This window comes from Macaca nemestrina, chromosome 17 (genome assembly GCF_043159975.1).
Source record: "Macaca nemestrina isolate mMacNem1 chromosome 17, mMacNem.hap1, whole genome shotgun sequence".
Taxonomy (NCBI): domain Eukaryota; kingdom Metazoa; phylum Chordata; class Mammalia; order Primates; family Cercopithecidae; genus Macaca; species Macaca nemestrina.
In genome coordinates, this window is record NC_092141.1 from 3,124,206 (window position 1) to 3,150,624 (window position 26,419).

The 26,419-nt window shown below is 51.9% G+C and overlaps 1 protein-coding gene across 8 annotated transcripts in view; it reads left to right on the forward strand.

The window, feature by feature from the left end:
- The window catches only part of LOC105471797 (RAP1 GTPase activating protein 2), a 293,214-nt gene that overhangs the window by 98,751 nt on the left and 168,044 nt on the right, over positions 1–26,419 (forward strand). The window contains exon 1 of one of the 8 annotated variants that reach the window (XM_011724548.3): positions 3,297–3,452. The exons of the other annotated variants lie outside the window; for them this stretch is intronic. Within the exon in view, the coding sequence (XP_011722850.1) occupies positions 3,346–3,452 (107 nt within the window). The 5' untranslated portion in view covers positions 3,297–3,345. Of the gene's footprint in view, positions 1–3,296; positions 3,453–26,419 lie in introns of those variants that run through there. 8 annotated transcript variants of the gene reach the window in all.

Sequence of the window (26,419 nt, forward strand, 5' to 3'; positions counted from 1 at the left end):
GCGCCCAGCCCGCTTGCTTTTTTAAGGAAGGTGCTTCAAGCTTAGAGCCTTTGTCAGGCAACAGTATTGAGGTAGAACTTAATAAATTTATATTTGTTTTCATGGTAGGAAGGGCAAGTGATAATGGATTTTCATTTAGGGTTGCAAGAACGTTTTCTTTTAAAATTAAGTAAAGGCCGGGCACGGTGGCTCACACCTGTAATCCCAACACTTGGGAGGCCAAGGCGGATGGATCACCTGAGGTCAGGAGTTCGAGATCAGGCTGGCCAACATGGTGAAACCCAGTCTCTCCTAAAAATACAAAATGAGCCCAGCATGGTGGCGCATGCCTGTAATCCCAGCTACTCCGGAGGCTGAGGCAGGAGAATCGCTTGAACCCAGGAGGTGGAGGTTGCAGTGAGCCGAGACTGTGCTATTGCACTCCAGCCTGGGTGACAAGAGCAATACAACGTCTCAAAAAAAAAAAAAAAAAATTAAGTAAAAAAGTAAGTTGATGTAATTAAAGCAAAATAATAAACGGCAGAGCAGCATGACATTAAGACAAAGAATTGTGAAGGAGGTGGCGTGTGGCCCAATTGTGGGAAGCTTTGGCTGGGCTAACTGCACACACTGGCTGGAAATGGTCTTGTTTTGTGGTTTGGTGTGTGTTAACCCTGTTTGTTTCGGGCAGGGATGGTCTTCCATTTTTCTTTCTTGCCCTAGGCTCTTACATAAAGCTGGACATACTGCACATGTTTAATAAACGCTGGTGGAATGGGTAAGCCTAGCATTGATAGTTGTTCCAGTCTCTGCTATTGATGGGTTTTCTTGTGCTTTGGGGTTCCCTCTGTGGGGTGTGGGTGTGATGGGCTGTGGGGGCTGGAGTCGGAGTTAAGGAGGGGAATTGGTGTCTATGCACCAAAGGTGGCGAGCTTGTAGGGCAGGGACAGAAGGATGGAACCTCTTACTGCCTGGAAATTCTACCTCTTAGAGACTCAAGAGTCAGGGTCTGAGAGGCTATGGTTTTTTGGGGGACAGCCTTGTGTTTGCAGCCACACTGGGGTTGTGGAAGGGCTGGGAACCCCAGAATGAGAGAATGAATAATGGAACCTGCTTGGTGGATTTTGTGCCTTCATCATCCCAATTCCCTGTTGTAGTTGTTTGGAGAGATGGGGTCTAACTATGTTGCCCAGGCTGGTCTGGAACTCCTGGTCTCAACTCAAGGGATCCACCTGCCTCGGCCTTCCAAAGTGCTGGGATTACAGGTGTGAGCCACCCCGTTACCCACGGTGCGCTTGACCTGAACGAGCTCCCACACTCTCACCTGCTGGGAAGGAGGGTCAGGCCTTCTGTTGAGGTGCAGCCTTCTGTGTATGCATAAAATACACCCTAGGCTAAGATAGACCTAAGCCCGCGCCCTCATCACCTTCCCTGCCATCTCACTGGAGCAGTCCATCAGCTAACCTGTGGGTGCTCCGGTGCTGTGTGCTACAGCGCGGCGGGAGAGGGGGGAAGAGAAAGCTCTGGGCTGCATGCCGCTGGGAGCTCTTCCCTCTTCTCTACCAAGGACATTCATGTTATTCTTTTTCCAGACCAATTCTTAAGTCACTACTGGCATAGTACTTGCAGCCCGCCTAACCGCCAATCCCAGGAGTGCGGCCCGGGTCATTCAAATCTCTAGCTATAAAAAGAAGTCCATGGTTATCTATATCTCTGATCCCCCACAACCCCGGCAGTGAGGGGGTGGGGGGCGGCAAGGCCAGTGGTAACGGCCGCTTCATAAATAGACCATTTTACAACCACCCTGCGGCTCCCTCCCCTCCACCCCAACTCCAGTGCCAGCAGGAAGCTGTGGGCATTCGAGAGGCCGGGCTGAAGCCTCAGGTCCTCAAATTCGTTTGCAGTCCCTCTCCCCTCTCCACCCAGCAGGGTCCCCTCCCTGCCTGGATTTTCTGTGTCTGCTTGAACACCAGAGTATAAAACAAACAAACAAACAAGGCAAATTGCCTCAGGGGGGGACCTCTTTGGCTCCAAAGATGGACTAATTGGCTTGCTTTAATTCCCTCCAGCCCCCTGCCCGCTTCCTTTTCCCTAGGGGGGCAAAGCGGTGAGTGATGCTGCGGGGCGGGAGGGGGCTGGGACGCTGGACGGCACGTGGAAGTGGATGAGGGGGCTTGTGAGCGAGACCGTGCGCTGATAGTCGGGACCAGGCCACAGCCCTTTCCCCAGCAGCGGGCGCGACCTTCCGCCCTTCCTTTCCGAAGGAGAGGAGGCTGGCGCGCGGCTGGCAGGGGCGGGAGGGACCACGTGGGGAGTGCGCAGCGCCCAGGCCGGGTGGGCGCGGGGAGCGCGGAGTGGGATGCGCCTGGCCCGCCAGGAGGAAGCGGGGTCGCAGTGAAGTCGGTTATTGACCCGGTGTGGAGTGAAACTCCCAGGGCCGGGAGAGCCAGTGTTCGCGGGGAGCCGACCCAGCCCACCCTGCACCCCCGCTCGGCGATCCTTGCGCCGACTCTGGGGGGAGGCGGGGGCAGAATTCCGCCTCATCGCGCCCCATCCATACGCTCCCACCCGGGGACCCGGGCCCGGGAGCTGCTAGCCGGGGCGGGCGCCGGGCTCAGGTGCCCCCTGTAAACGCGGGGCGTCCGGGAGGGGACGGGGACCGCGCGCGGGCAGTTTCGTTTGGACCGAGGAGGACGCGCGTTTCCTCTCGGTGCCTGTTTTCTCGCCCTCTGTTTTAAAGGCAGTGACAGCATCGGGGAAGTATCCGGGGCCGGGCCGGGGAGGGCGGCAGCCGCCTCTGCCTGGGGAGGGAGCTCCGGGCCGCCGGCGGGAGTGCGGGCGGGGACCAGAAGACGCGGGCGAGGGGAGGCAGGGCCGGGGCCGGGGCCGGGGCCGGGGAGGGCGCCTGGGAGCGCGCCTGGGAGCCGGGCAGGGGGGTCCCGGGAGCGCTGTCCGCCTCCTCCTGCGCTTCGCCCGCTCCCTGTGCCCCGCGTCCTCCACCATCCGGGCGGCCGAGGCCGGGGCGCGGGAGGCGGGGCCGGGGCGGGTCCCGGCGCGGGCGGCGCGTCTGAGCGGGAGCCGGGAGCCGCCGGCCCGGGCCGCGCCCGGAGCGAGCCTCGGAAATGCCCGCGCCGGGGGAGCGGACGGCGGCTGCCCCGCGGGCCCCGAGGAGACGCTGAAGGTCGCCGGGAGGGAGGGGGCAGCGCGTGGTCACCTGACCCCCGGGGCGCACCTAGGCGGGGCGGGGCCCATGCGAGGCGGAGGCCGGGGGCCGGGGCGCGGGCGCTGGGGCCGGGTGCGGAGCGCGCGGAGCCGGGGCTGCGGGGACGCGGGCGGGCGAGGTCGGGCACCGCGGGAGGCCTCGCCATGTCCCAGCCCGCGGGGAGGAGGCATTGCCGGAAGGCGGGGATCCGCGCCGCCGTGGTGCTCATCGGACTCCTGCACAAATCCCGGAGGCAGAATAAAGAGAAAAGGTAAACCCCGGCGGCGCCGCCGGCCCCTTCCCTCCGCTCTCCTGCTACAGTCCGGTTTTCTTTGGGGTGGACTTTTCGGATGGGTGTTTGGCTCCGTGTTGGTTTGCAAAAAGCCTCCTCTCCAGGTACCGTCGCGGGGAGCGAGTTCGGAGCTTCGCCCCAGACCTTGGCTGGTGCGAGGAGCCTGGGCAGGACCTTGCCGGAATCGGAGGACGGCTGGGAGGGCGCATCGGGGTGGATCCCTGACGGAGGGACCCCAAGTCCGTCGCCCCCAGACCCTGCCTTTGCAGACCGCGGCCCCCTTCCCCAAGCCTGCAGCCGCGGATGCCATTGATCCAGCCCGGGCGGCTCCATGCGCCGGTGTTGCCATTTGCTTCTCTGCAACTTGGCTGAGCCCGCGAGGTGCCTGCCTGGCCGAGATCCGCTTGCTCTGCGCTCGGTGCCGGCAGGCGAGGAGCAAGTTTGGAGGTGGCTCACTCCTCACCCACCCCCTCGCCCCACCGCCGTGGGGTGACTTTGCCTCTTCGCCTTTCTGGTGTTTATTCTTTCGTTTACTCCTGGATGTCGAAAATAGTTTTCTTTAGCTATTTCAGAGACATTTTGGACGACCTGTGTGGTGAAAGGTGTGGGGCTTGGGGTGGGCAAAGGAGGTTCTGGGGAGCGTTCTGGGCTGCAACCCCAGCTGCAGGTCTGACATCCACCAGACCCCACGGAGCTACCAGGCAGGTCGTTGGCACAAAGCCTCCCTGTTCTGCTAGGGTGCATGGCAGAGTCTCCAGCAATGGGGGGAGGGGAGTGTGAAAGCTGACTGCCCACAGAAATGTTGCCGGGATTTCGTGCAGCTTCCAGTGACCCTGCTGGATCCTAGTTACCGAATGAGTTTTGGAGTGGTTAATACCGCACCCTATAAGACACGGGCAGTGGAGCCAGGGACACCTGGGGGTGACCAGCAGCCGCTGGACATGCCCACAGGCTGAACGTACTTGGGGTGGTGGTAGGCAGGGAATAGGGGGGACTTTGAGAAGCTGGCATGGATTGGCCTTGTGGTGGGTTGTGTCCCATTCCTCTCGTCCCCCCTTCCTATAATGTAGTGTAACAAGATGTTGCCCACTGCACAGAATGAATTTCCCATGAAATGACATAAGGTGGTTCAGCATGAAATAACATTGAGTCAGCTAGTGAGAAAGTTCTTCCTTTTTCAGTTCTCTGCGAATCCTGTGATTTCTCTGAGGGGAAGTTTCAGGTGGGTGCTAGTCTGCCTGTAACACCTTTTAAACACTTGCTAATCTTCCTTTTGTAGCTAAGAGAGAGCAGACCTCCGGCTCAGGTCCTCTGAGTGGGGAACAGTTGCCTGGCTAGAACTTAGGTTGTTTTTCTTTTTGTTTCATTTATTTTTAGGATTCTCTCCTGGTTAATGGCCAGTGGTACTGATTTTTTTCCATTTGTGGCAGTGATATAAAGCATCACTTTAAATTAAACATATGAAGTCACAGGAATGAATCAATTAAATTAATTAATTAATTAATTTTTGAGGAGGCATCTCACTCTGTTAGCCCAAGCTAGAGTGCAGTGGCACCACCTTGGCTCACTGTAACCTCCGCCTCTGGGGCTCAAGCAATTCTCGGGCCTCAGCCTCCCGAGTAGCTGGGACTACAGGTGCACACCACCATGCCCAGCTAATTTTTTGTATTTTAGTAGAGATGGGGGTTTCACCATGTTGCCCAGGGTGGTCTCAAACTCCTGAGCTCAGGCGATCCACCTGCCTCAGCCTCCAAAGTGCTGGGATTACAGGTGTGAGCCACCGTGCCCAGCTGAAATGAATCTATTTAATAGAAATCATAGTAATAATAGTACAAGTGTTATCAAATATAGTGGAAATCCTGCGAGTGGTCTAGGAATGGCTGATGCCAGGGACGTGTGTGTCTACCAGAGGAAGCTGCTATGGGAACTCTGGAGCAATGTTCCAGGGCCTGAGTCCCTCTTCCCCTGGACTTGAATTCCCTTCCGTGCTCTGCCCTTCAGCATTTTATCTGTAGAGTGATGGTGAGCAGGGCAACTCTCTAAAGCCAGCAGGATGTATGGGACGGCTGGTCTGAGACAGCCTGGGCCTGCTTCGAGGGCTGGAATGGAAAATGGGCTCGATAGAAAGGCAGACGCGTGGGACCAGTTCCTGATTCTGAGTAGAGAATGGGTGGTGGTCCGGAGGGTGGAGAGGAAAAGACCCCTGCACAGATAGCAAGAAGTTCTCTTTCTGGCTCATCTGTTGACTATGGTGTGATGGTAGATTTCATCCCTGTGAGCCTCAGTTTCTGCCTCCCCACAAAGGACTGTGAGACTCAAGTCAGATCGTGTGAGTGGAGATAGGACAGAAAGGTACGAAGTGCTACGTGAGGGTAAATGGGGTTTGATCAGAACTGTTCCCCCTCTTCTCTCCTTGAGCCTACGCTCCTGCTGACCAAGGTCAGAGGTCTGGTGGTGACAGCCACACCAGTAGCAGTCAAGACCAGCCATGTGTGGGCCAAGGGGGCAGCCTGTTGGGTATGAGCGTGGGCAGAACGAGTCTGTGAGTGGTGGGGGGTGCAGTGAGGCCCAGGGAAGGACCTTGATAGGGACAGGGAGGGATTGGCTGGGGCCCGTAGAGTCCTTTCTTTTTTCCTGAGTGCACCGTGCTCTTGCCTGCAATGCAGGCAGACATCGGTGGCCTTCCCAGCCCCTGGCTTCATCCCATTCTTCTGTCGCTCCAACCATCCTGATGGCTTTGGCCATGGACTTAACCTACCCAAGGAGAAAGAGTGATTGGTTTCATCATGACACTAAGTGACCTCTGTTTCCTTTGCTGTATCTGGAGTTTCTTTGTCTTTAAGCATCTGAAATCAGTGCAGCGAACACTATTGACCCTTGCTCTGCGGGCGCTGGTGGCCATGGGAGGCCTGGAGCAGGCTGCAGCTGCCGGCTTCTCTTAAGCACTCCCCAAACTCCATGCTGGGCATTAAATTTGATGAGTTCTTTCTTCCACCCCCTCTCATCACAGGATGGGGTCAGGCTCAGGCCCCTTCTCCCAGAAGCCTTGATCCATCCATCGATCTTCCCAGCACCTTTAATTGACAGGCTTGTGCAGATAACACTCTTGGCTCTTAGCTTTAAGGGTCGAAACGGTTGTGTGTGGCTTGCAGGGGCCACCCAGTGGTCTTTGTCATCCTCCTGCTCTCTCCAGGCCAGTTGGAAATATTGCGTATTAGGGGACAGGACAGGGAGGTGTACCAGGCAGGGTGGTAATGAGACAGGTGTCCCATCCAGTCCTAGAACTAGGAGACTCCCAGGCAGTCTTGGTAGTTCCCAAGAACTGTGCTCCAAGTTTCAACTTCAATTTCCCTTTTCGAGAAGTGGGCGTGGTGCTCATCATCTTGGACCTGACCGTGCTGTACGGGAGCTCTAGGGCAGCCTGGAGGTGATGGCTCTTTCTGCCCATCTTTCAGGGTTTCTAGCACATGGGATCCTGTTAAAACAGCGGCGTGTCTGAGAGGGGATTGCATTTGAGCATGGCTCCTAGGAGACACCTGGATGAAGCCTTCCTCAGAGACTGCGGTTTGGAAACCGCTTCGATTTTCAGAACCTGCTTCTTATGGATGTTGGTAGTGGGGAGCTTGGCTTCCTGAGGGGGACAACAGGCACGTTTGCTGGGAAGGACAGAGGCAGAGAAACACAATCAAAATATGTACGTTCTTGGCCGGGCGTGCTGGCTCACGCCTGTAATCCCAGCACTTTGGGAGGCCGAGGCGGGTGGATCACCTGAGGTCAGGAGTTTGAAACCACCCTGGCCAACATGGCAAAAACCTGTCTCTACTAAAAATGCAAAAAGTAGCTGGACATGGTGGCAGGTGCCCGTAATCTCAGCTATTCAGGAGGCTGAGGCAGGAGAACTGCTTGAACCCAGGAGGCTGAGGTTGCAGTGAGCTGAGATTGTGCCACTGCACTCCAGCCTGGGCAACAGAACGAGACTCTGTCTCAAAAAAAAAAAAAGTACGTTCTGAAAGATGTGGATAAAGTCAGTGTGGCCTTGGGTGTGACTTTCTGAACCAGAGACAGGTCATTTAGCATAAATGAAAACAAATCCACTTCTTACAGTGGGTAGTTATTTTAGGACAGCTCCCATCATGGAGTTTATGAAGAGGAAGATATGGATTCTCTCATCATTCAGCAAATTCTGGCAGGTTCTCAGGGGACAGCCTCGAATCTAATGAATGTGATCCCTTTCCTGTGGAGTATCATACCTGGTGGGTTATTCTTGGGTAGAAAAATCCTATCACAATTTTTTTTTTCAACATTTTGTTGTGAAAATTCTCAAGCATACACAAAAGTAGAGAGAATAGGGTAACATAATGTCTAGTTCCAGCCATTATCAATTGATGGCCCCAATCTTGTTTCATTTATTTACCAGTGCACTCCTCCACCAGATTATTTTGAAGTACATCTCAGACATTAGATTTCATTCTTAAATATTTCAATTTATATCTTAAAGATAAGAATTCTTGGCCAGGCACGGTGGCTCACACCTGTAATCTCAGCACTTTGGGAGGTCAAGGTCGGAGGATCACCAATGGAGCCCAGGAATTTGAGATCAGCCTGGGCAATATAGTGAGACTCATCTCTACAAAAAAAAAAAAAAAAAAAATAGCTGAGCCAATAGGTGCTATGTGCCTTTGGTCCTAGCTACTCAGGAGGCTGAGGCATGAGAGTTGCTTGAACCCGGGAGGCAGAGGTTGCAGTGAGCCAAGATAGAGCCACTGCACTCCAGCCTGGGCAACAGAGAAATAAAAAAAAGTTAAGAATTCTTTAAAAAACCCATAACACTACCATTATTATACCCCTCTAAATTAACAGTGATGTCTTAATACCATATTTAGTCAGTATTTGAATTTCCCCAGTTGTCTTGTAAAAGTTTTCAAAAGTTTTTTTGAAGAAGAATTCAAACAGTACTATGTGATAGGTAATGTGTCTCTTAATCTGTGTTTTCCTCCAACTCTTTTTTTTTTTGAGACAGGGTCTTGCTCTGTCGCCGAGGCTGGAGTGCAGTGGCACGATCTCAGCTCACTGCAACCTCTGCCTCCCGGTTTTAAGTCATTCTCGGGCCTCAACCTCTCAGGTAGCTGGGATTACAGGTGCCTGTCACTACACCTGGCTAATTTTTGTATTTTTAGTAGAGATGGGGTTTCACTATGTTGGCCAGGCTGGTCTCGAACTCCTGGCCTCAAGTGTTCCACCCACCTTGGCCTCCCAAAGTGCTGGAATTACGGGAGACAAGAGCCACCCCGCTCGGCCCCTCCAACTCTTTTAAAAAATGTTGAATTTAATTTAATTTTTTTGGAGATGTGGTCTCACTCTGCTACCCAGGCTGGAGTGCAGTGGTATGATCTCGACTCACTGCAACTTCCTCCTCCTGGGTTCGAGTGATTCTCCCATGTCAGCCTCCCAAGTAGCTAGGACTACAGGTGCCTGTCACCACGCCCAGCTAATTTTTGTACGTTTTGTAGAGATGGTGTTTTGTCATATTGCCCAGGCTGGTCTTGAACTCCTGGACTCAAGTGATCTGCCCACCTTAGCCTTCCAATGTGCTGGGATTATAGGTGTGAGCCGCTGTGCCTGGCCCACCCAACGCTTTTTTTTGGGGGGGGGGTGGAGTCTTGCTGTGTCGCCCAGGCTGGAGCACAGTGGCCTAATCTTGGCTCACTGCAAGCTCCGCCTCCCGGGTTTGTGCCATTCTCCTGCCTCAACCTCCCGAGTAGCTGGGACTACAGGTTCCCGCCACCATACCTGGCTAATTTTTTGTATTTTTAGTAGAGATGGGGTTTCACTGTGTTAGCCAGGATGATCTCGATCTCCTGACCTCGTGATCCACCCGCCTCGGCCTCCCAAAGTGCTGGGATTACAGGCGTGAGCTACTGCGCCCGGCCCCAACTCTTTTTTTCTTACAATTTATTTATCGAAGAAACTGGACTGTTTGTCTTGTGGAGTTTCCCACAGTCAGGATTTTGTGGATGGCATCTCCTGGTGTTATTTAACATGTCCTGCTGTCCCCTGTGATGCCTGTATGTTGGTATTTAGTTCTAGAGGCACTATCAGATTTGTTTTTTGTTGTTTTTTGGTAAGATCGTGCCATTACTAGTTGTGTAGTTGTCTGTTTTTGGGATGTTAGCCATTGTTGATTGATTTGTTTCTAGGGTGTGAACCTGGTGTCGAGAGGATACTTGTGTCCTGCCATTGCAGGCAGCCCCATGAGCTGACTGGACAGGAGGACTGTGCCTGTGGGTTGTCCAGAGTTCTGGCCTTGCAGTCCCAGAGTCCCAGAGCTGGAAGGGGCACGAGACAGGAGCCGATCCACTCCCTGGTCCCAGAACAGATGGCTGCTTGTTCTCTCCTTAAGAGGCAGCTGGGTCCTGCCCTTTCTGGAAGGGCCTGTCTCCTCTTCTGTCTGATGTTTGAATGACACCCGGTGGGCTGTTGTTGCTTTAAAGAACAAACATCTCCCTTTAGCCGGCTTCCCGCTATTCACTTCACCAAAGGTCTGAGGCCTTAGACGTTCAAGTTGAAGGAACAGAATGTGAGGCTCAAATGAGTTTAATTCCTCCTGAGCCGCTATTTTAATCTCCTGCTTGGTCTCCTGGCTTCTAGTCTCCCTTATCCACTTTCCTTATGGTGACTTGAGTGGAGTTTAAAACATTCAAATAGAACCAGGTCTCTCTCCTGTGGAAAGCTCTCCGTAGACTTTCCGTTATATTTATTTATTTGAGACAGCATCTCGCTCTGTCACCCAGTCTGGAGTGCAGTGGCGCGATCTTGGCTCACTGCAGCCTCCGCCTCCTGGGTTCAAGCGATTCTCCTGCCTCAGTCTCCCAAGTAGCTGGAATTACAGGCGCCCGCCACCACGCCTGGCTAAATTTTTTTGTATTTTCATTAGAGATGGGATTTCACCATGTTGGCCAGGCTGGTCTTGAACTCCTGGCCTCAACTGATTCTCCCGTCTCAGTCTCCCGAAGTGTTGGAATTACAGGCATGAGCCACCATGCCTGGCTGACTTTCCATTATACTTTAAATGACATCCCAATTCCATAGTCTGGCCCACACCCCCTGCCTGCTTCTCTGACCTCGCCTCCCACCTTGTCATCCTTTCCTCCCCGTGATCACCGTGCTTCTGCTGTGGAACCCTCCTTTCCACACCTGGAACATGGCAGGCCTGCTCCTGCCTCAGGCCCTTCGCACCTGCTGTTCACAGTGAGCTCATTGGCTGGTGCTTCCTCATCACCAGACTCTTCACTCATATGGCATCTCTTCCAAAAGGCCTCCCCTGATGATCCAATCTAAGCGGCTCCTTCCAGTCATGACTGATTTACCCTGCTTCGTTTCCTCCATGGTACTTCTCGTTTACTGATCATATCTAGTGTGTGCAATAAATAGTTGATTGGCTGTTCCCTCCCCTAGAATGGGAACTGTTTCAGAGCAGTAACTTTGCCTTCTTTACCTCTGGATCTCCATTGCCTAGAATAGGAGATGCTCAGTAAATATTTGCTGAGTGAATGGATGGAAGCCCAAGAGGCCTCCTGGCTCCCCCAGGTAGAATGTGCCCCTTGCCTATTTCTCTGGGGTCTTTTTCTTTCTTTTTTTTTTTTCGAGACAGAGTCTCGCCCAGGCTGGAGTGCAATAGCATGATCTGGGCTCACTGCAACCTCTGCCTCCCAGGTTCAAGTGATTCTCCTACCTCAGCCTCCCAAGTAGTTGGGATTACTGGTGCCCACCACCATGCCCAGCTAATTTTTGTCTTTTTTTTTTTTTCGAGACAGAGTCTCGCTCTGTTGCCCAGGCTGGAGTGCAGTGGTGCGATCTCGGCTCACTGCAAGCTCCGCCTCCCGGGTTCACACCATTCTCCTACCTCAGCCTCCCAAGTAGCTGGGATTACTGGTGCCCACCACCATGCCCAGCTAATTTTTGTCTTTTTTTTTTTTTCCGAGACGGAGTCTCGCTCTGTCGCCCAGGCTGGAGTGCAGTGGTGCGATCTCGGCTCACTGCAAGCTCCGCCTCCCGGGTTCACACCATTCTCCTGCTTCAGCCTCCGAGTAGCTGGGACTACAGGTGCCCGCCACCAAGCCTGGCTAATTTTTTGTATTTTTAGTAGAGATGGGGTTTCACCATGTTAGTCAGGATGGTCTCGATCTCCTGACCTCATGATCCACCCACCTTGGCCTCCCAAATTGCTGGGATTACAGGTGTGAGCCACTGCGCCCGGCCAGTTTTTTGTATTTTTAGTAGAGACGGGGTTTCACCATGTTGGTCAGGCTGCTCTCGAACTCCTGACCTCAGGTGATCCGCCTACCTTGGCTTCCTAAAGTGCTGGGATTACAGGCGTGAGCCACCGCGCCCGGCTCCCTGGGGCCCTTTTAATACTCAGTGCCCTCTAATGGGCACCCTTTTTTTTTGTTGTTTGAGATTGGGGATTATCTCTGTTCCCTCTCCTTTCTTTCCTTCCGGAAGAGATTTTTGTAGAGAATTGCGAATGATCACTTGCCCACGTGTAGCTCTGTTGTCATGCCTCGCCTATGCATCGCTTTGGGGCCCGTAGACGTGAGGGACCAGGCTCCGCCATGACCATCCTGAAGCTGGGACCAGGAGCCAGGGCTGTTCTTGCCTCTGCGTTCCTAGGTCTTGGGTCCTGGAACTGCCGCCTGATTGGCAGAGGCAGCCTCCCTTCCTTTATGCCAAAGAGGGGCCAGTGGGCGTCTGAATTAGTGGACGGTCGCCATTAGCCAATATATACATTTTTCTAAATGCATTTTTCTCTCTTTGGAGCCTGTGCGGTGCACAGATGGCTGCTTACCGGGATGTTGCCAAATAGAGGGCTTGTCAGGCCTGTTCGGTGAAATCAACGAAAAGCGCTTCTGTTCACACGGGGGCTGCTGAAGGGCCCAGGAAGTCTCTCAGTCATTTTAAGCAGATGAAGCACCCCCATGCCCCCCGACTCCCTGCCCCCCAACAAACTCAGCTTCTTTGCCTACTGAATCCATATAAAGGAAGTGAGGTAGGCAAGATGACTTCAGGTGGACAAGTGCTTTTTATTTTAATAGCTACTTTAAGAAATGAATCCTGGCAAGTGATACTGGTTTTCCATGTATAATAGTTACATAACATTAGAAAACCGGAATTTGGGCTGTGCACAGCGGCTCATGCCTATAATTCCAGCACTTTGGGAGGCCAAGGCAGACAGACACTCAAGGCCAGGAGTTTGAGACCAGCCTGGCCAACATGGTGAAACCCCATCTCTACTAAAAATACAAAAATCAGCCAGGTGTGGTGGCGTGCACCTGTAATCCCAGCTACTTGGGAGGCTGAGGCAGGAGAATCTCTTGAACCTGGGAGGTGGAGGTTGCAGTGAGCTGAGATCGTGCCACTGAACTCCAGCCTGGGTGATAAAGCCAGACTCTGTTTCCAAAAAAAACAAACAACAGAAAGACCTCAAATTTGTTTAAGTAAAGAAGTGTGAGTCTGTTTAAAGAAAAGTGTTAAGAGAAGACACAGTCAGGTGGAACAGGGGTTTGGGAAACATTGGAAAGCCAATGTGAAAATGCCTGAGGGGTAGGGAGTACCACTGGAAGGAGAGGCCGTTTCACACATGTTAAAATGGGCCAAGCAGCACCAACGACCTGGGGTTGGAGAAGCTTCAGTGGTTGTCACAGCCAACACATTTCGTGGCTTGCAGTTTGCCGGGCCCCGTGCTAAGGGCTTATGTGCTTATTTGTCTTAATTCTACCAGTTATTGTCTGTTTTCCAGACAAGGAACAGACAGACGCTCAGAGGTTAAAGAGTATGCAAGGGGCAGAATGAAAGGTGGGGAAGCAGAGATTTTAACCTGGGTCTGTGAAGGTCTAGAGACTGCCCTTTTTTTTCTTTTTTTGAGACAGTCTTGTTCTGTCGCCCAGGCTGGAGTGCAGTGGCGCGATCTCGGCTCACTGCAACGTCCGCCTCCTGGGTTCAAGTGATTCTCTTGCCTCAGCCTCCTGAGTAGCTGGGATTACAGGTGTGCGCCACCACGCCTGGCTAATTTTTGTATTTTTAGTAGAGACGGGGTTTCATCATGTTGGTCAGGCTGGTCTCGAACTCCTGACCTCATGATCCACCCGCCTCGGCCTCCCAAAGTGCTGGGATGACAGGTGTGAGCCACCGTGCCCTGCCGAGAGACTGCCCTTAACTGTCATATTATTCATGACCCCAAGATAAGCACTTGTGAAGTGCCTGGCTTGTCATAAGTGCTTAGTACATGCTGCTGCTGCTGCTGCTGTTACTGATGCATTGAAGTGTAACATATGTCCTGTGAGTGTACAGGTCTTATAAGCCTTGTGTGTTTTCACATAGGTATCTACCTATATAGCCACTACTCAGATTAAGATATAGAACTTTCCAGAACCCCAGCAGGCTCTCTTAAGCCTCTCCATAGTCCAGTGGCTCACGCCTGTCATCCCAGCACTTTGGGAGGCTGAGACGGATGGATCACTTGAGGTCAGGAGTTCAAGACCAGCCTGGCCAATGTGGCAAAACCCTGTCTCTGCTAAAAATACAAAAATTAGCCGGGCGTGGTGGCAGGTGCTTGTAATCCCAGCTACTCAGGAGGCTGAGGCAGGAGGATCACTTGAACTGGGGAGGCGGAGGTTACAGTGAGCCTGGATTGCGCCGCTGCACTCTCCAGCCTGGGCGACACAGGGAGACTCTGTCTCAAAAAAAAAAAAAAAAACAACAAAAAAAAAAAACAAAAAGAAAGTAAAGTCAGCCCCATCACTTTAGGGATTCCACTAAGAGTGTCTGGTGGGCACCCTTTATACTCATGGCAAAAGGAAGAGCGTGGCTGGTATTTCGTAAGCTGAGATTTCTGAGTGTGGGGGTCCTGGTTGAACCCTGAAGAGGGTCTCAAAGAATCCAAGCTCATTTCTAGGGGTGAGTACACTTGGTTTAACCTTCCTTTCTCCTTCCAGGCAGACTGGTGGGAACCTGGAACCTACACGGTGTTTATTCAGTGCCCTTGGAGTAAGGGTGGCTTGAAAAATTGTCACTTGCTTTTAAGCTTATCAGTTATGAACACTGTGTTTCATGAAGGCTGGAGCTCCAGCCAAGTCCTTCCCGGAGTCCTCCAGGGGTGGGCAGCCTGGCTTGGAGCTGGGGACGCCTCTGGAGACATGTCGGCCCCATGTGTGTCCTGAGACGGCTGACCTTGCCTCACGGTTAGTCCATTTCTCCAAAGGCAGGAGTTGCAGGCGGGGTGGGGGGGAGGGCCTGTGGGTGAGAGCCGCTCCCTCCCTTCTCTCCCCCTCCTCTGCCTTTTTCTCTTTCTTTACTGTAAAGATCTTTATCAGCCACACTGAATGCTGTGTGGCAGGATCAGGGCGTATGATGATACCTGTTGTCAGGAAGGCTTACTCTAGGGGGTAGAGCAACTTGTAACAACCCCACAAGGGAGGCATCTCTTTTGTCTTTGGTTGATGAATGGGGCTTAGTTAAGAGTCTAGTAAGAGTGCAGGCAGGGCTGGGCGTGGTGGCTCACACCTGTAATCCCAGCAACTTGGGAGGCTGAGGCAGGCGGATCACCTGAGGTCGGGAGTTCGAGACCAGCCTGGCCAACACGGTGAAGCCCTGTCTGTATTAAAAATACAAAAATTAGCCAGGCGTGGTGGTGGGTGCCTGTAATGCCAGCTACTCAGGAGGCTGAGGCAAGAGAATCACTTGAACCCGGGAGGCGGAGGTTGCAGTGAGCCAAGTTTGCGCCATTGTACTCCAGCCTGGGCAACAAGAGTGAAACTCTGTCTCAAAAAAAAAAAAAAAAAAAAAAGTGGAGGCGGGAGCCCCCTGGTTCCTCACCATCATGTCCTGTACGCGGCACCACGCTGTCCTGACTGCGGAGAGTGCAGACCACAGCAGCCCTCCCACCTGGGAGCTTGCAGTCTGAGGCAGAGGTGGGCAGCAGGCCCCTGCAGACTCCTCATATGGTTAGGAAGCCTGTCCCCTGGACCAGACAGAGTCCTAGGTGCTGAGGACGCAGCCGTGGGCAGCACAGAAGCAAAGCCCTGTCTGGCTGGAGCGTCCATGCTTGATGGGTGTTGTTGCGCCCACATACTTTGTTTTTTCCTTTGGAGCTGATATTTTAAAATTGGAAGATTCCACATTGTGAATCTGTTTTTCAGTCTTGAGAAATCAGAAGCTCTGGGAACACTGGCTGGACTGGCCTTCCCTTATTACACTTGAACTTCTAGCTACCTGTTCAGTACAGAGCTGGTAGCCTGCTGCTCACTGCAGCCCATCTACACCTGGCCACACCTGTGCTACCTGCCCCTCCCCTGAAGGATGGGTCGTCAGGAGGTCTGGGTGTAACCCTGTGAACACAGAGGCTGGGGGTTGCATCCCAGCCCTGCGCGTCCTTTGAGCCTTCTTGGTCTTGGGCAGATCCATTGCGATGAGAAAGAAGGGGTCCCGGCAGCCTAGCGGGGTGCCCTGTGGGAGCTGAGCTGCAGAATGGCCACTGTGGATTTGCCTTCAGGTATTCCTCCTTCCTTCCCCCCCTGAATTACCTCCAAACAAAATGACAGACGTTATGGGAGGCTGCGCATTGCAATACAGAAACTCAGGAATAACGTGAGAAGCGACAGAGACAGGAACACTCGTGGTTCCCCGCTCTGGGCCTGCACCTGGCTGGTACTTACGCTTCACTTACCTCATTTCATTCTCTGCATGACACTGATGATCATTATCTTCATTCTTCATAGAGGAGAAAGCTGAGGTTCAAAAGGGATCGTGTCTCCAATGTCATCCAACTTGTATAACAGAGCTGGGATTCCAATCTGTCCAGTGCCAAATTCTATCCTTTTTCTACCACCACCAATTACGTGGTGACCCCGGCCGAGGTACTTAACCGCCCCCGTGCTACAATCCAATGAAGTGGATTGAAATGCAGCTTGGAGAGACCAGGTGTCCTGGTCAAGACTCCAAAACGTTAAGAACTCTGGCACCCTAGAACATTCTGCTTGTTTTTAAAGGAAGGGACCAGATGGGTCTCTGGAACAGCTGGGCTTCTTTTACTTGCTTAGCCTGAGCTAAGGGGAGGGTGGAGCCGCCAGCACGGAAAGGTCTGTCCTGTCAGGCGTCAGATAAGCTGAAAGGTCTCCTGGCTACTGGCCTCGCTAATGAGAACAAAAATTCTCACTTCTCGACGTGAACAGGAAGGTCCCGGCTGCAGCCTGGGTTACCTGTGTCGTCTGTATTTTAATAGAACGTTTATTTTAATAAGATCTTTAATCTGAGATGCACGGGCAGAAACAATGTGTAAATGAAGAGGTCACTGAAACAGGCCATCTGAAAATGAGGTCTGCAAATGTGCCAGGAAGGGCTTTTGAGAGTGACAGCCATAAAGGCCCCTTATGGATGGCCAGAAGGTCCCCCAAGGCACGGCCACATGAAGGCAGGACGCAGCCGTGGTGCAAATGACAGGAACCGAGACGCCTGGCTTCCACATCGCAGCTCCTCTGACCCCAGCCCACTTCTAGAAAGGGCTGCCAGCCCTCTTGGTGGCACCTGCCCCCTCTTTCCCCTCCACGAATGCAAATGCAGGCTGCAGTCCCTCCTTAAGTGGGTTGTGTCCCAAATTCATTCACTCGTTCAGTTCACCTCCATCAATATGCGGTGCTCTCCCTGCCTCCAGCAGCCCGTGCTCCCGAAGGAGAGATCAACCATGGAATGTGAATCCAAGACAGAAGGGGGAGGTGTGGAGAAGGGGTGCAGGGAGCCCTGGAGGTCAGAAGAAAGGGGGGGCCGCCCAAGGAAGGTTGCCTGGAGTTGTTGGCATTTGAGGTGGGCCTTGGAGACTGGACAGGATGTCTGAAGGGAGAGATGGAGTGTGAAGCACATCCCAGGTAAAGGAGACAGTGGAAGGAAAGGGGCCAAGGTAGAAAAACAGGGGCCCGCTCAGATTCCACCTTGGCTGTGGTGTGGATTTCCTGCTGGGCTGTTAGGATGGCCTGGGGCTGTTTCGTGTTTGGTGTTGAATGCTGGGGAAAGAAGGGCAAGTCAGGCCGTGGGAGGCTTCCCTGCTCCCTGCCTCCCCTAGACTCAGGGCAGTTGGTACCCCAGTTAGTATACAAAAGCAGAGTCTGTCAGTATTACATGTGAAACAATTCTGTAACATTTGTATTACTGTGATTTTTATTAAGAAGTTTGGGGCTGGAGGGTCTTTGTGTTGGTGGGCCAGTAGGTAATACCCCCAAATATTGATTTATTTTTTGAGGTGGAGTCTCCCTCTGTCGCCCAGGCTGGAGTGCAGTGGTGGGATCTCGGCTTACCGCAATCTCCATCTCCTGGGCTTAAGTGATTCTCCTGCCTCAGCCTCCCGAGTAGCTGGGATTACAGGTGTCCGCCACCATGCCTGGCTAATTTTTATAATTTTAGTAGAGACAGGGTTTCACCATGTTGGCCAGGCTGGTGTCGAACTCCTGACCTCAAGCGATCTGCCTGCCTCGGCCTCCCAAAGTGCTGGGATTACAGGCGTGAGCCACTGTGCCCGGCCTATTTTATTTTCGAGACGGAGTCTCCCTCTGTGGCCCAGGCTGGAGTGCAGTGGTGTAATCTCAACTCACTGCAACCTCCACCTCTCAGGTTCAAGTGATTCTCCTGCCTCAGCCTCCCAATTAGCTGGGATTACAGGTGCCCACTGTCATGCCCAGCTAATTTTTGTATTTGTAGTAAAGACAGGATTTCACCATGTTGGCCAGGCTGGTCTCGAACTCCTGACCTCAAGCGATCTGCCCGCCTCGGCCTCCCAGAGTGCTGGGATTACAGGCGTGAGCCACCACGCCTGGCCTCTGATCAGTCATTTAGCTGATTTAGTCAAGAAACTTTTGGTTGGAAGTGACAGGCTCCAGTTCAAATTAATGTAAAGAAAAAAAAGAAGTTTTGGGGTTTAGGTAACTGGAAGGTTCAAGGGGGACAGATTCAGACCTGGCTGGATCCAGGGCTCCAGTGGGGTCCCTGGACACTGGTTCTTTTACCCCATCTCTAGACTGTGCTAGACTTTGGGTTGCCTTCGTCCTCAGGTAGCTCATCCACAAAGATGGATGATGGCTGCCGCGGGCTGACCTTCTACCCGCTTAGCAATACCAACAGGAAGAGCAAATCTGTTTCCCAATCATTTCAGCAGATGTCCCAGGGATGGCTCACCCTGGACAGAGAGTGAGTCACATATGCATCCCTGAACTTTGGCCAGAGGGGTGGGATACACTGATTCGTGAAGTCTAGGTCTTACGCCTACCCCCGGTTCCGGGGATACAGGGACTTGGCTGGGAGTATAGGAGGGATGGGTCACCTAAGGAAACCTGGCGTGTGGCTCTCAGAGGCTCAGGGGATGGAAGCTGGGCAGTAAAAAATGCCAACAGCTGTCCACTCTGCTGGCCCTAGTGGCTTCGTTGATGCTGATCTTGGCACAGTCTTGTCAACTTGGCTGGTGGCTGCAGCTGCTGGTACCCTCCCAGATGCAGGGAGGCTTCCTTCTGCCTTGGTTGGATGACGTGTGCTTTCTTCTGCTTCTTCACAGATGCAGCTCGTGGGATCCCCCAGCCTTTGGTAATAAACACACTTCCTGGGCTGTCTTTTCATCAAAGCAGTCAGCCTGTGACCGTGCTGGACCCGGTCTGAGAGGACAGCCTGGCTTTGCTTGGGGTTGACCCTCAGCTCTGGGATTGGATAATGCATCCCCATCCTGTTTTGCTGATGCTTTGTGGTGCCCAACTGCCCTCCACCCCAGCAGGTTGGGATTCCTTGAATACAGATTGCCCCTCCTTCCAGACATCTGGCCAGTGGATGCTTTTGGTTACAAGGCCCTGGCTGAGAGAAGGGCTGGCTCTCTGCTATCCATCCCCCTGGTGGAGGGCCAGGCCCAGAGGAAGTCTCAGAGGTCTTAGAAATAAGGACCTCTAGATAGCAAAGATATGGCTGCAGAAGGTCAGAGGAGCGGCCTCAGGAAAAACCCAGGGGGATATATGATCATGAATGTACATGGTGTCGAAACCGCTGCCCTCGGTTTTCCCATGTGTGAAATGCGACTAAGAAAGTCGCATTCTTGTTTGTGAATGGAAGTCTTGTTTGTGTGCAAACAAAAATTTTATTTAGTAATTCCTCTACTAGGTGCAATTTTTTTTTTTTTTTTTGAGATGGCGTCTTGCTCTGTCACCCAGGCTGGAGTGCAGTGGCAAGATCTTAGCTCACTGCAACCTCCACCTCCCATGTTCAAGCTATTCTCCTGCCTCAGCCTCCCGAGTAGCTGGGATTACAGGCGTATGCCATCACACCTGACTAATTTTTGTATTTTTAGTAGAGATGGGGTTTCACCATGTTGGCCAAGCTGGTCTTGAACTCCTGACCTCAGGTGATCCACCCACCTTGGCCTCCCAAAATTCTGGGATTACAGATGTGAGCCACTGTGCCTGGCCAGAACAGATAGTGTTTGATTCTACTTTGTCTCTGTCCATTTGAGCTGCTATCACAAAATACCACAGACTGGGTGGCTTAAACCAACATTTACTTCTCACAGTTCTGAAGGCTGGAAAGTCCCAAGTTCAAGATACTGGCAGATGGGATGTCTCATGAGGGCTTAAATCCTGCATCGCAGACAACTGTCTTCTCGCCGCGTTCTCACATAGCGAAGGGGCAAGGGAGCTCTCGGAGGCCTCTTTTCCAAGGCACTGATTCCATTCATGCGGGCTCTGCCCCTCCTGACCCAATCACCTCCCTAAGGCCTCTCTTCCTAATACCACGACAGTGTGAGTGAGGATTTCAACACAGAAATTTTAAGGGGTCCACAAATAGAGTCTATAGTCTATCTAGTCACATAGCATACAGTATGCTTATTTGAGGCACCTAGAACAGGCAGATTCACAGGGCAGAAAGTAGAACAGAGGTTGCCGGCTGTTGGAGGGAAAGGGAATTTTTGTTGAATGGGTACAAAGTTCCTGTTCAGGATGATGATGAAGTTCTGGAAATGGACAGTGGTGTTTGTTGTACCACGATGTAAATGCCACTGAATTGCAAACTTGAAAATAGTTAAAATGATGAAAAAATAAAACCTAACCAAACTTTATTCAAAACCTCGATAGGTACAATAGAAAAAGCGTTTCTCTGGTTGAAGATGGTGTGGGCTGGCGGGTGGCTTTCGCCTGGTCTCCGTGAATTCTCAGCTGAGATGGGAACCAGAGTGCCCTGGGGACTCTAGGGAAGCAGCAGCCCTCCCTCCTTCCCCAGCAGCGCACATTCTGAAGTTGAAGTTCCCTCAGGGCTCTATCCTGCCCAGGCTCACACCCCCACTGAGGGTCACGTGTTGTTGGGGAAGGTCAGGCCCCGGGAGCAGGTGCGGGCAGCGCTGGGCAGCGCCGGGCCACCTCCTGCAAGCTCCCCTCTCACCCTGACATTTCCCTTTCCTGCAGTCTCGGGCTCACGGCCAGCCATCAGCCAGCACCCTATGGTGCTCTTCCAGGAGGCTGATCTGGTGAGCAGGGACATAAAGGGGCTCAGCAAGTTACCCAGGGGGAACATGGCTCTGGGCCATGTGAGTGGAGGGCTTGAGTTTAGTGACCACGATGTGGATGCCCTCTGTGACCTGCTGGCCTGCTTTGAGATGGGCAGCAGCTACCCCAGGGTGTGTTGACCTGCAGAGTAGGCCTCAGGAGTGTGAGTCTTTGCGGTCCCTGACCCCGGCACAGCCTCAGAACCTTCCTCTGAGTGCACTTTGCGCTGCTTCTTGACAATCTGTTTTTTTTTTTTTTTTTTTTTTGGGAGACGGAGTCTCGCACTATCACCTGGGCTGGAGTGCAGTGGCACAATCTTGGCTCATTGCAACCTCCCTTCCAAGTTGAAGTGATTCTCCTTGCCTCAGCCTCCCAAGTAGCTGGGATTACAGGCGCCCACCACCACACCCGGCTAATTTGTTTGTATTTTTAGTAGAGGCGGGGTTTCACTATGTTGGCCAGGCTGGTCTCAAACTCCTGACCTCATGATCTGCCTGCCTCGTCCTCCTAAAGTGCTGGGATTACAGGCATGAGCCACTCCGCCCGGCCTGACAATCTGGTTTTTAAAAGAAATGTTTATTATGTTATAAAAATCCTTGTTCCCTGCAGAAAATTTGGAAAACACAGAAAAGCACAAGGATTAAAATAAAAATCACCTGCAACCCCCAGAAGGGAGACTGTAGAGATATTAACGTTTAATATGTTTCCTTGTGGTCTTTTTTTTTCTATGCCAAAGCACGCCCTCTCACGTCATATACTTACATCTGCATCTACATCTGTTTCTCTGTATTGTAACAAAATCGGGATTATACTTTAGGTACAGGGCATTAGTCAAGACCCTTGGTGGCAAGTGACAGAAGCCCATCTTGAATTAGCCAAAGAAAATAAGGGGATTTATTGGCTGGGGTAACCCATCTGTGGAAAGGGTTGGGCCTCAGGAACAGCTGGATCCAGGGCCATTGGCAGAACTCCTGTCTGTCTCTTGTCTCTCTGTCTCTTTGTGTTGGCTTCATTCTCTTGGGCCATCTGTCCCCATGATGTTGGATCCATGGTTGTAGACCTTTGTGGGCTAAACATTTCATTTTATTATTATTATTATTATTATTATTATTATTTTTGAGATGGGGTCTTACTCTGTTGCCCAGGCTGGAGTGGAGTGGCTTTATCTCAGCTCACTACAAGCTCCGCCTCCCAGGTTCACACCATTCTCCCACCTCAGCCTCCTGAGTAGCTGGGACTACAGGCGCTCACCACCACGCCCGGCTAATTTTTTGTATTTTTAGTAGAGATGGGGTTTCATCCTGTTAGCCAGGATGGTCTCGATCTCCTGACCTTGTGATCCACCCCCCTCGGTCTCCCAAAGTGCTGGGATTACAGGCGTGAGCCACCACGCCCAGCCTATTATTATTATTTTTTTGAGACAGAGTTTCACTCTTGTTGCCCAGGCTGGAGTGAAGTGGACGATCTTGGCTTACTGCAACCTCCGCCTCCTGGGTTCAAGTGATTCCCCTGCCTGTGCCTCCCGAGTAGCTGGAATTCCAGGCATGCGCCACCACACCTGGCTAATTTTTGTATTTTTAGTAGAGATGGGGTTTCACCACGTTGGCCAGGCTGGTCTCAAACTCCTGACCTCAGGTGATCCCCCCAGCTCAGCCTCCTGAAGTACTGGGATTACAGGCGTGAGCCACCCTGCCCAGCCAAGGGCTAAATTTTTTTTTTTTTTTTGAGATGGAGTCTTGCTCTGCCGCCCAGGCTGGAGTGCAGTGGCTGGATCTCGGTTCACTGCAAGCTCCACCTCCCGGGTTTATGCCATTCTCCTGCCTCAGCCTCCCGAGTAGCTGGGACTACAGGCGCCCGCCACATCGCCTGGCTAGTTTTTTTTTGTATTTTTTAGTAAAGATGGGGTTTCACCGTTTTAGCCAGGATGGTCTCGATCTCCTGACCTTGTGATCTACCTGTCTCCTGAATTTCCCCCAGAGAAGAAGGAAGGAAAGCTCCAAGGAGGAGTTCTGATTGGCCTGGATTGTGTGTCCATCTCAGTCTCTTTGTGCAGGGGTGGGAGCGGGGAGCCATGATTGGTCCAGGGAGAGTCAGGGGCGCACTCTGATCAGAGTGCTGTTGTGTTACAAGAGTCCTTTCCAGTGGGAGAGGGGCAGTTCCCTAAAGTAGAGGTGGGGAGTTTGATTACAGAGGAGGGAGAGGCAGCAGCGGGTAGGGCCGGCAAACACCATAGAGAAGAACTGCATTGGGGTTGGTGCCAGCCACAGGGGTGCGAGCACGGTGTGTTGGGTTAGCACGTGGGCCCTCACCTTCATGCTGATTTAATTGGGGTTCAATTGGTACCATCCCATGGGCAGCACAGTTTGGTAATAGCTGTCTCCATTATACATGCCTATCCTCTTTGACCCAGTGAGCCACCTCTGGGGATCTATCAAATGTGCATCTTGGCCGGGCACGGTGGCTCACGCCTGTAATCCCAGCACTTTGGGAGGCCGAGACGGGCGGATCATGAGGTCAGGAGATCGAGACCATCCTGGCTAACACGGTGAAACCCCATCTCTACTAAAAATACAAAAACTTAGCCGGGTGTGGTGGTGGGCGCCTGTAGTCCCAGCTACTCGGGAGGCTGAGGCAGGAGAATGGCGTAAACCCGGGAGGTGGAGTTTGCAGTGAGCTGAGATCCGGCCACTGCACTCCAGCCTGGGCCACAGGGCGAGACTCTGTCTCAAAAAAAAAAAAAAAAAAAAAGTGCATCTTTCCACATAGGTGGGATGATGTAGAATGAGGTCATTCACTGCAATATTATTTGAAATAACAAAACACTGAAAACAACCAAATCCCTATTCATTGTGAACTGGCTGCCTAAATTATTTCACATTCATGCCATGGACTAACTACTTAAAATAGTATGACGAGGCCGGGCGCGGTGGCTCACGCCTGTAATCCCAGCACTTTCAGAGGCTGAGGTGGGTTAATCACCTGAGGCCAGCAGTTTTTGACCAGCTTAGCCAACATGGCAAAACCCTGTCTCTACTAAAAAAAATACAAAAATGAGCCGGGTGTGGTGATGCATGCCTGTAGTCCCAGCTACTCGGGAGGCTGAGGCAGGACAATCGCTTGAACCCAGAAGGTGGAGGTTGCAGTAAGCTGAGATTGCACCATTGCACTCCAGCTTCAGTGACAGAATGAGACTCTGTCTCAAAAAAAAAAAAAAAAAAAAAAAGAAGAATGGTGAAGCTGTCTGTGTAACTGCATCAACTAAAATGAGTGACAGAAAGACCAGTTCTCCAAAACAAAGAGTTTCTTTGGGAATAGCAAGGGATTGCAATCTGAGGGGTCCCTGCTGTGGCGGACCATAGGCCTGTCCGAGGGGATTGGGACAAGGGGAAGCTTTTAGAGAAAAAAGAAGGTCATATAAGCTGTTTTGAAACAAAGACCAGTGGTTACAGAGGCTTATCTCAGGAGGGGGCTTTTGTTCTTGGTGGTATTGGCTGCTGCTAGCAGAGGGTCTTCACACAAGTGGCTTAACTGGAAAGTTCCAGCAGGGACAGCCCTTCCCGGCAATTTCTGTTACCCGTAGGCATACGTGAAGGCCTTTTCTTCATGGCTTCCTTTTGTTAGGGTTTGACATAAGCCACTCCATTTTTGATACAACTTTCCCAATTGATGGAAAGTTCTCCCTAGATTTTTTTTTTTTTTTTTTTAAAGACAGTGTCTTGTTCTGTTACCCAGGCTGGAGTGCAATGGTGTAAACACTGCAGCTTTGACCTCCTGGGCTCAAGGGATCCTCCTGCCTCAGCCTCCTGTAAGCTGGGACCACAGGGGCACGCTACCATGCCTGGCAAAGTTTTTGTAGAGACTGGATCCCGCTTTGTTGCCCAGGCTGGTCTTGCACTCCTGGGCTCAAGCGATCCTCCCACCTCAGCCTCCCAAAAGTGGGACTCCAGTAAAAATACAAAAATTAGCTGGGTGTGGTGGTGGGTGCCTGTCATCTCAACTGCTTAGGAGGCTGAGGCATGAGAATCGCTTGAACCCGAGGCACGGAGGTTGCAGCGAGCCAAGATTGCGCCATTGCACTCCAGCCTAGGGGACAGAGCGAGACTCTGTCTCAAAAAAAAAAAAAGGAAAATAGTACTTCATCTTTGTGTTGTGTTGGCTTGTATGTGCATAAAGATGCTGCAGAAGGCCGGGTGCAGTGGCTCATGTCTGTAATACCAGCACTTTGGGAGGCTCAGGCAGCCGGATTGCTTGAGCTCAGGAGTTTGAGACCAGCCTGGGCAACATGGTAACACCCCACCTGTACCAAAAATACAAAAAAAAAAAAAAATTAATCGGGTGTGGTGGAGCGTGCCTGTGGTTCCAGCTACTTAGGAGGCTGAGGTGGGAGGATCACCTGAGCCCGGGAGGATCACCTGAGCCCGGGAGGTGGAGTTTGCAATGAGCTAAGATTTCGCCACCACTCCATTCCAGCCAGGGTAATGGAATGAGACCTCGTCTCAAAAATAAATAAAATAAAATAGCAGAAAGGTGTGTAAATATCATTTCAAAGGCTGAATAAGTGGACAGATGGGGACGAGGATAAGACAAAGTAGGTCTTCTAATAATTTTGGCTTTTGAGCCGTGCTAATGTATTCTTCATTCAAAACTCACCAGTTTCCTTTTGGGGTGATGAAAAAGTTATGGAATTAGTGGTGGTGGTCACATAACATTGTGAATGTACTTAATGCTACTGAATCGTATACTTTAAAGTAAAGTGGTTAAGATGATAGATTTTATGTTATGTGTGTTTACCATAAATTTTATTATTTATTTATTAAAAATATTTTTTATTAGCCGGGTGTGGTGGGCGCCTGTAGTCCCAGCTACTCGAGAGGCTGAGGCAGGAGAATGGCGTGAACCCAGGAGGTGGAGCTTGTAGTGAGCCCAGATCACACCACTGCACTCCAGCCTGGGCGACAGAGCGAGACTCCATCTCAAAGAAAAAAAAAAAAGGAAAAGAAAAACATTTTTTTTTAGAGATAGGGTCTTCCTTTGTTGCCCAGGCTGAACTCCTGGGCTCAAGTCTCCTGAGTATCTGGGACTACAAGCATAGCCTGGCTATCATGACTTTTAAAAAACAAAACATCAGGAGTTTGAGACCAGCCTGGCCAGCATGGAGAAACCCTGTCTCTACTAAAAATACGAAAATTAGCGAGGCCTGGTGGCACATGCCTGTAATCTCAGCTGCTCGGGAGACTGAGACAGGAGAATTGCTTGAACCCAGGAGGCAGAGGTTGCAGTGAGCGAAGGTCACGCCACTTCACTACAGCATGGAAGACAGAGCAAGACTCTGTCTCAAAAAAAAAAAAAAAAAAAATTGCCAGGCGCGGTGGCTTCACGCCTGTAAAATCC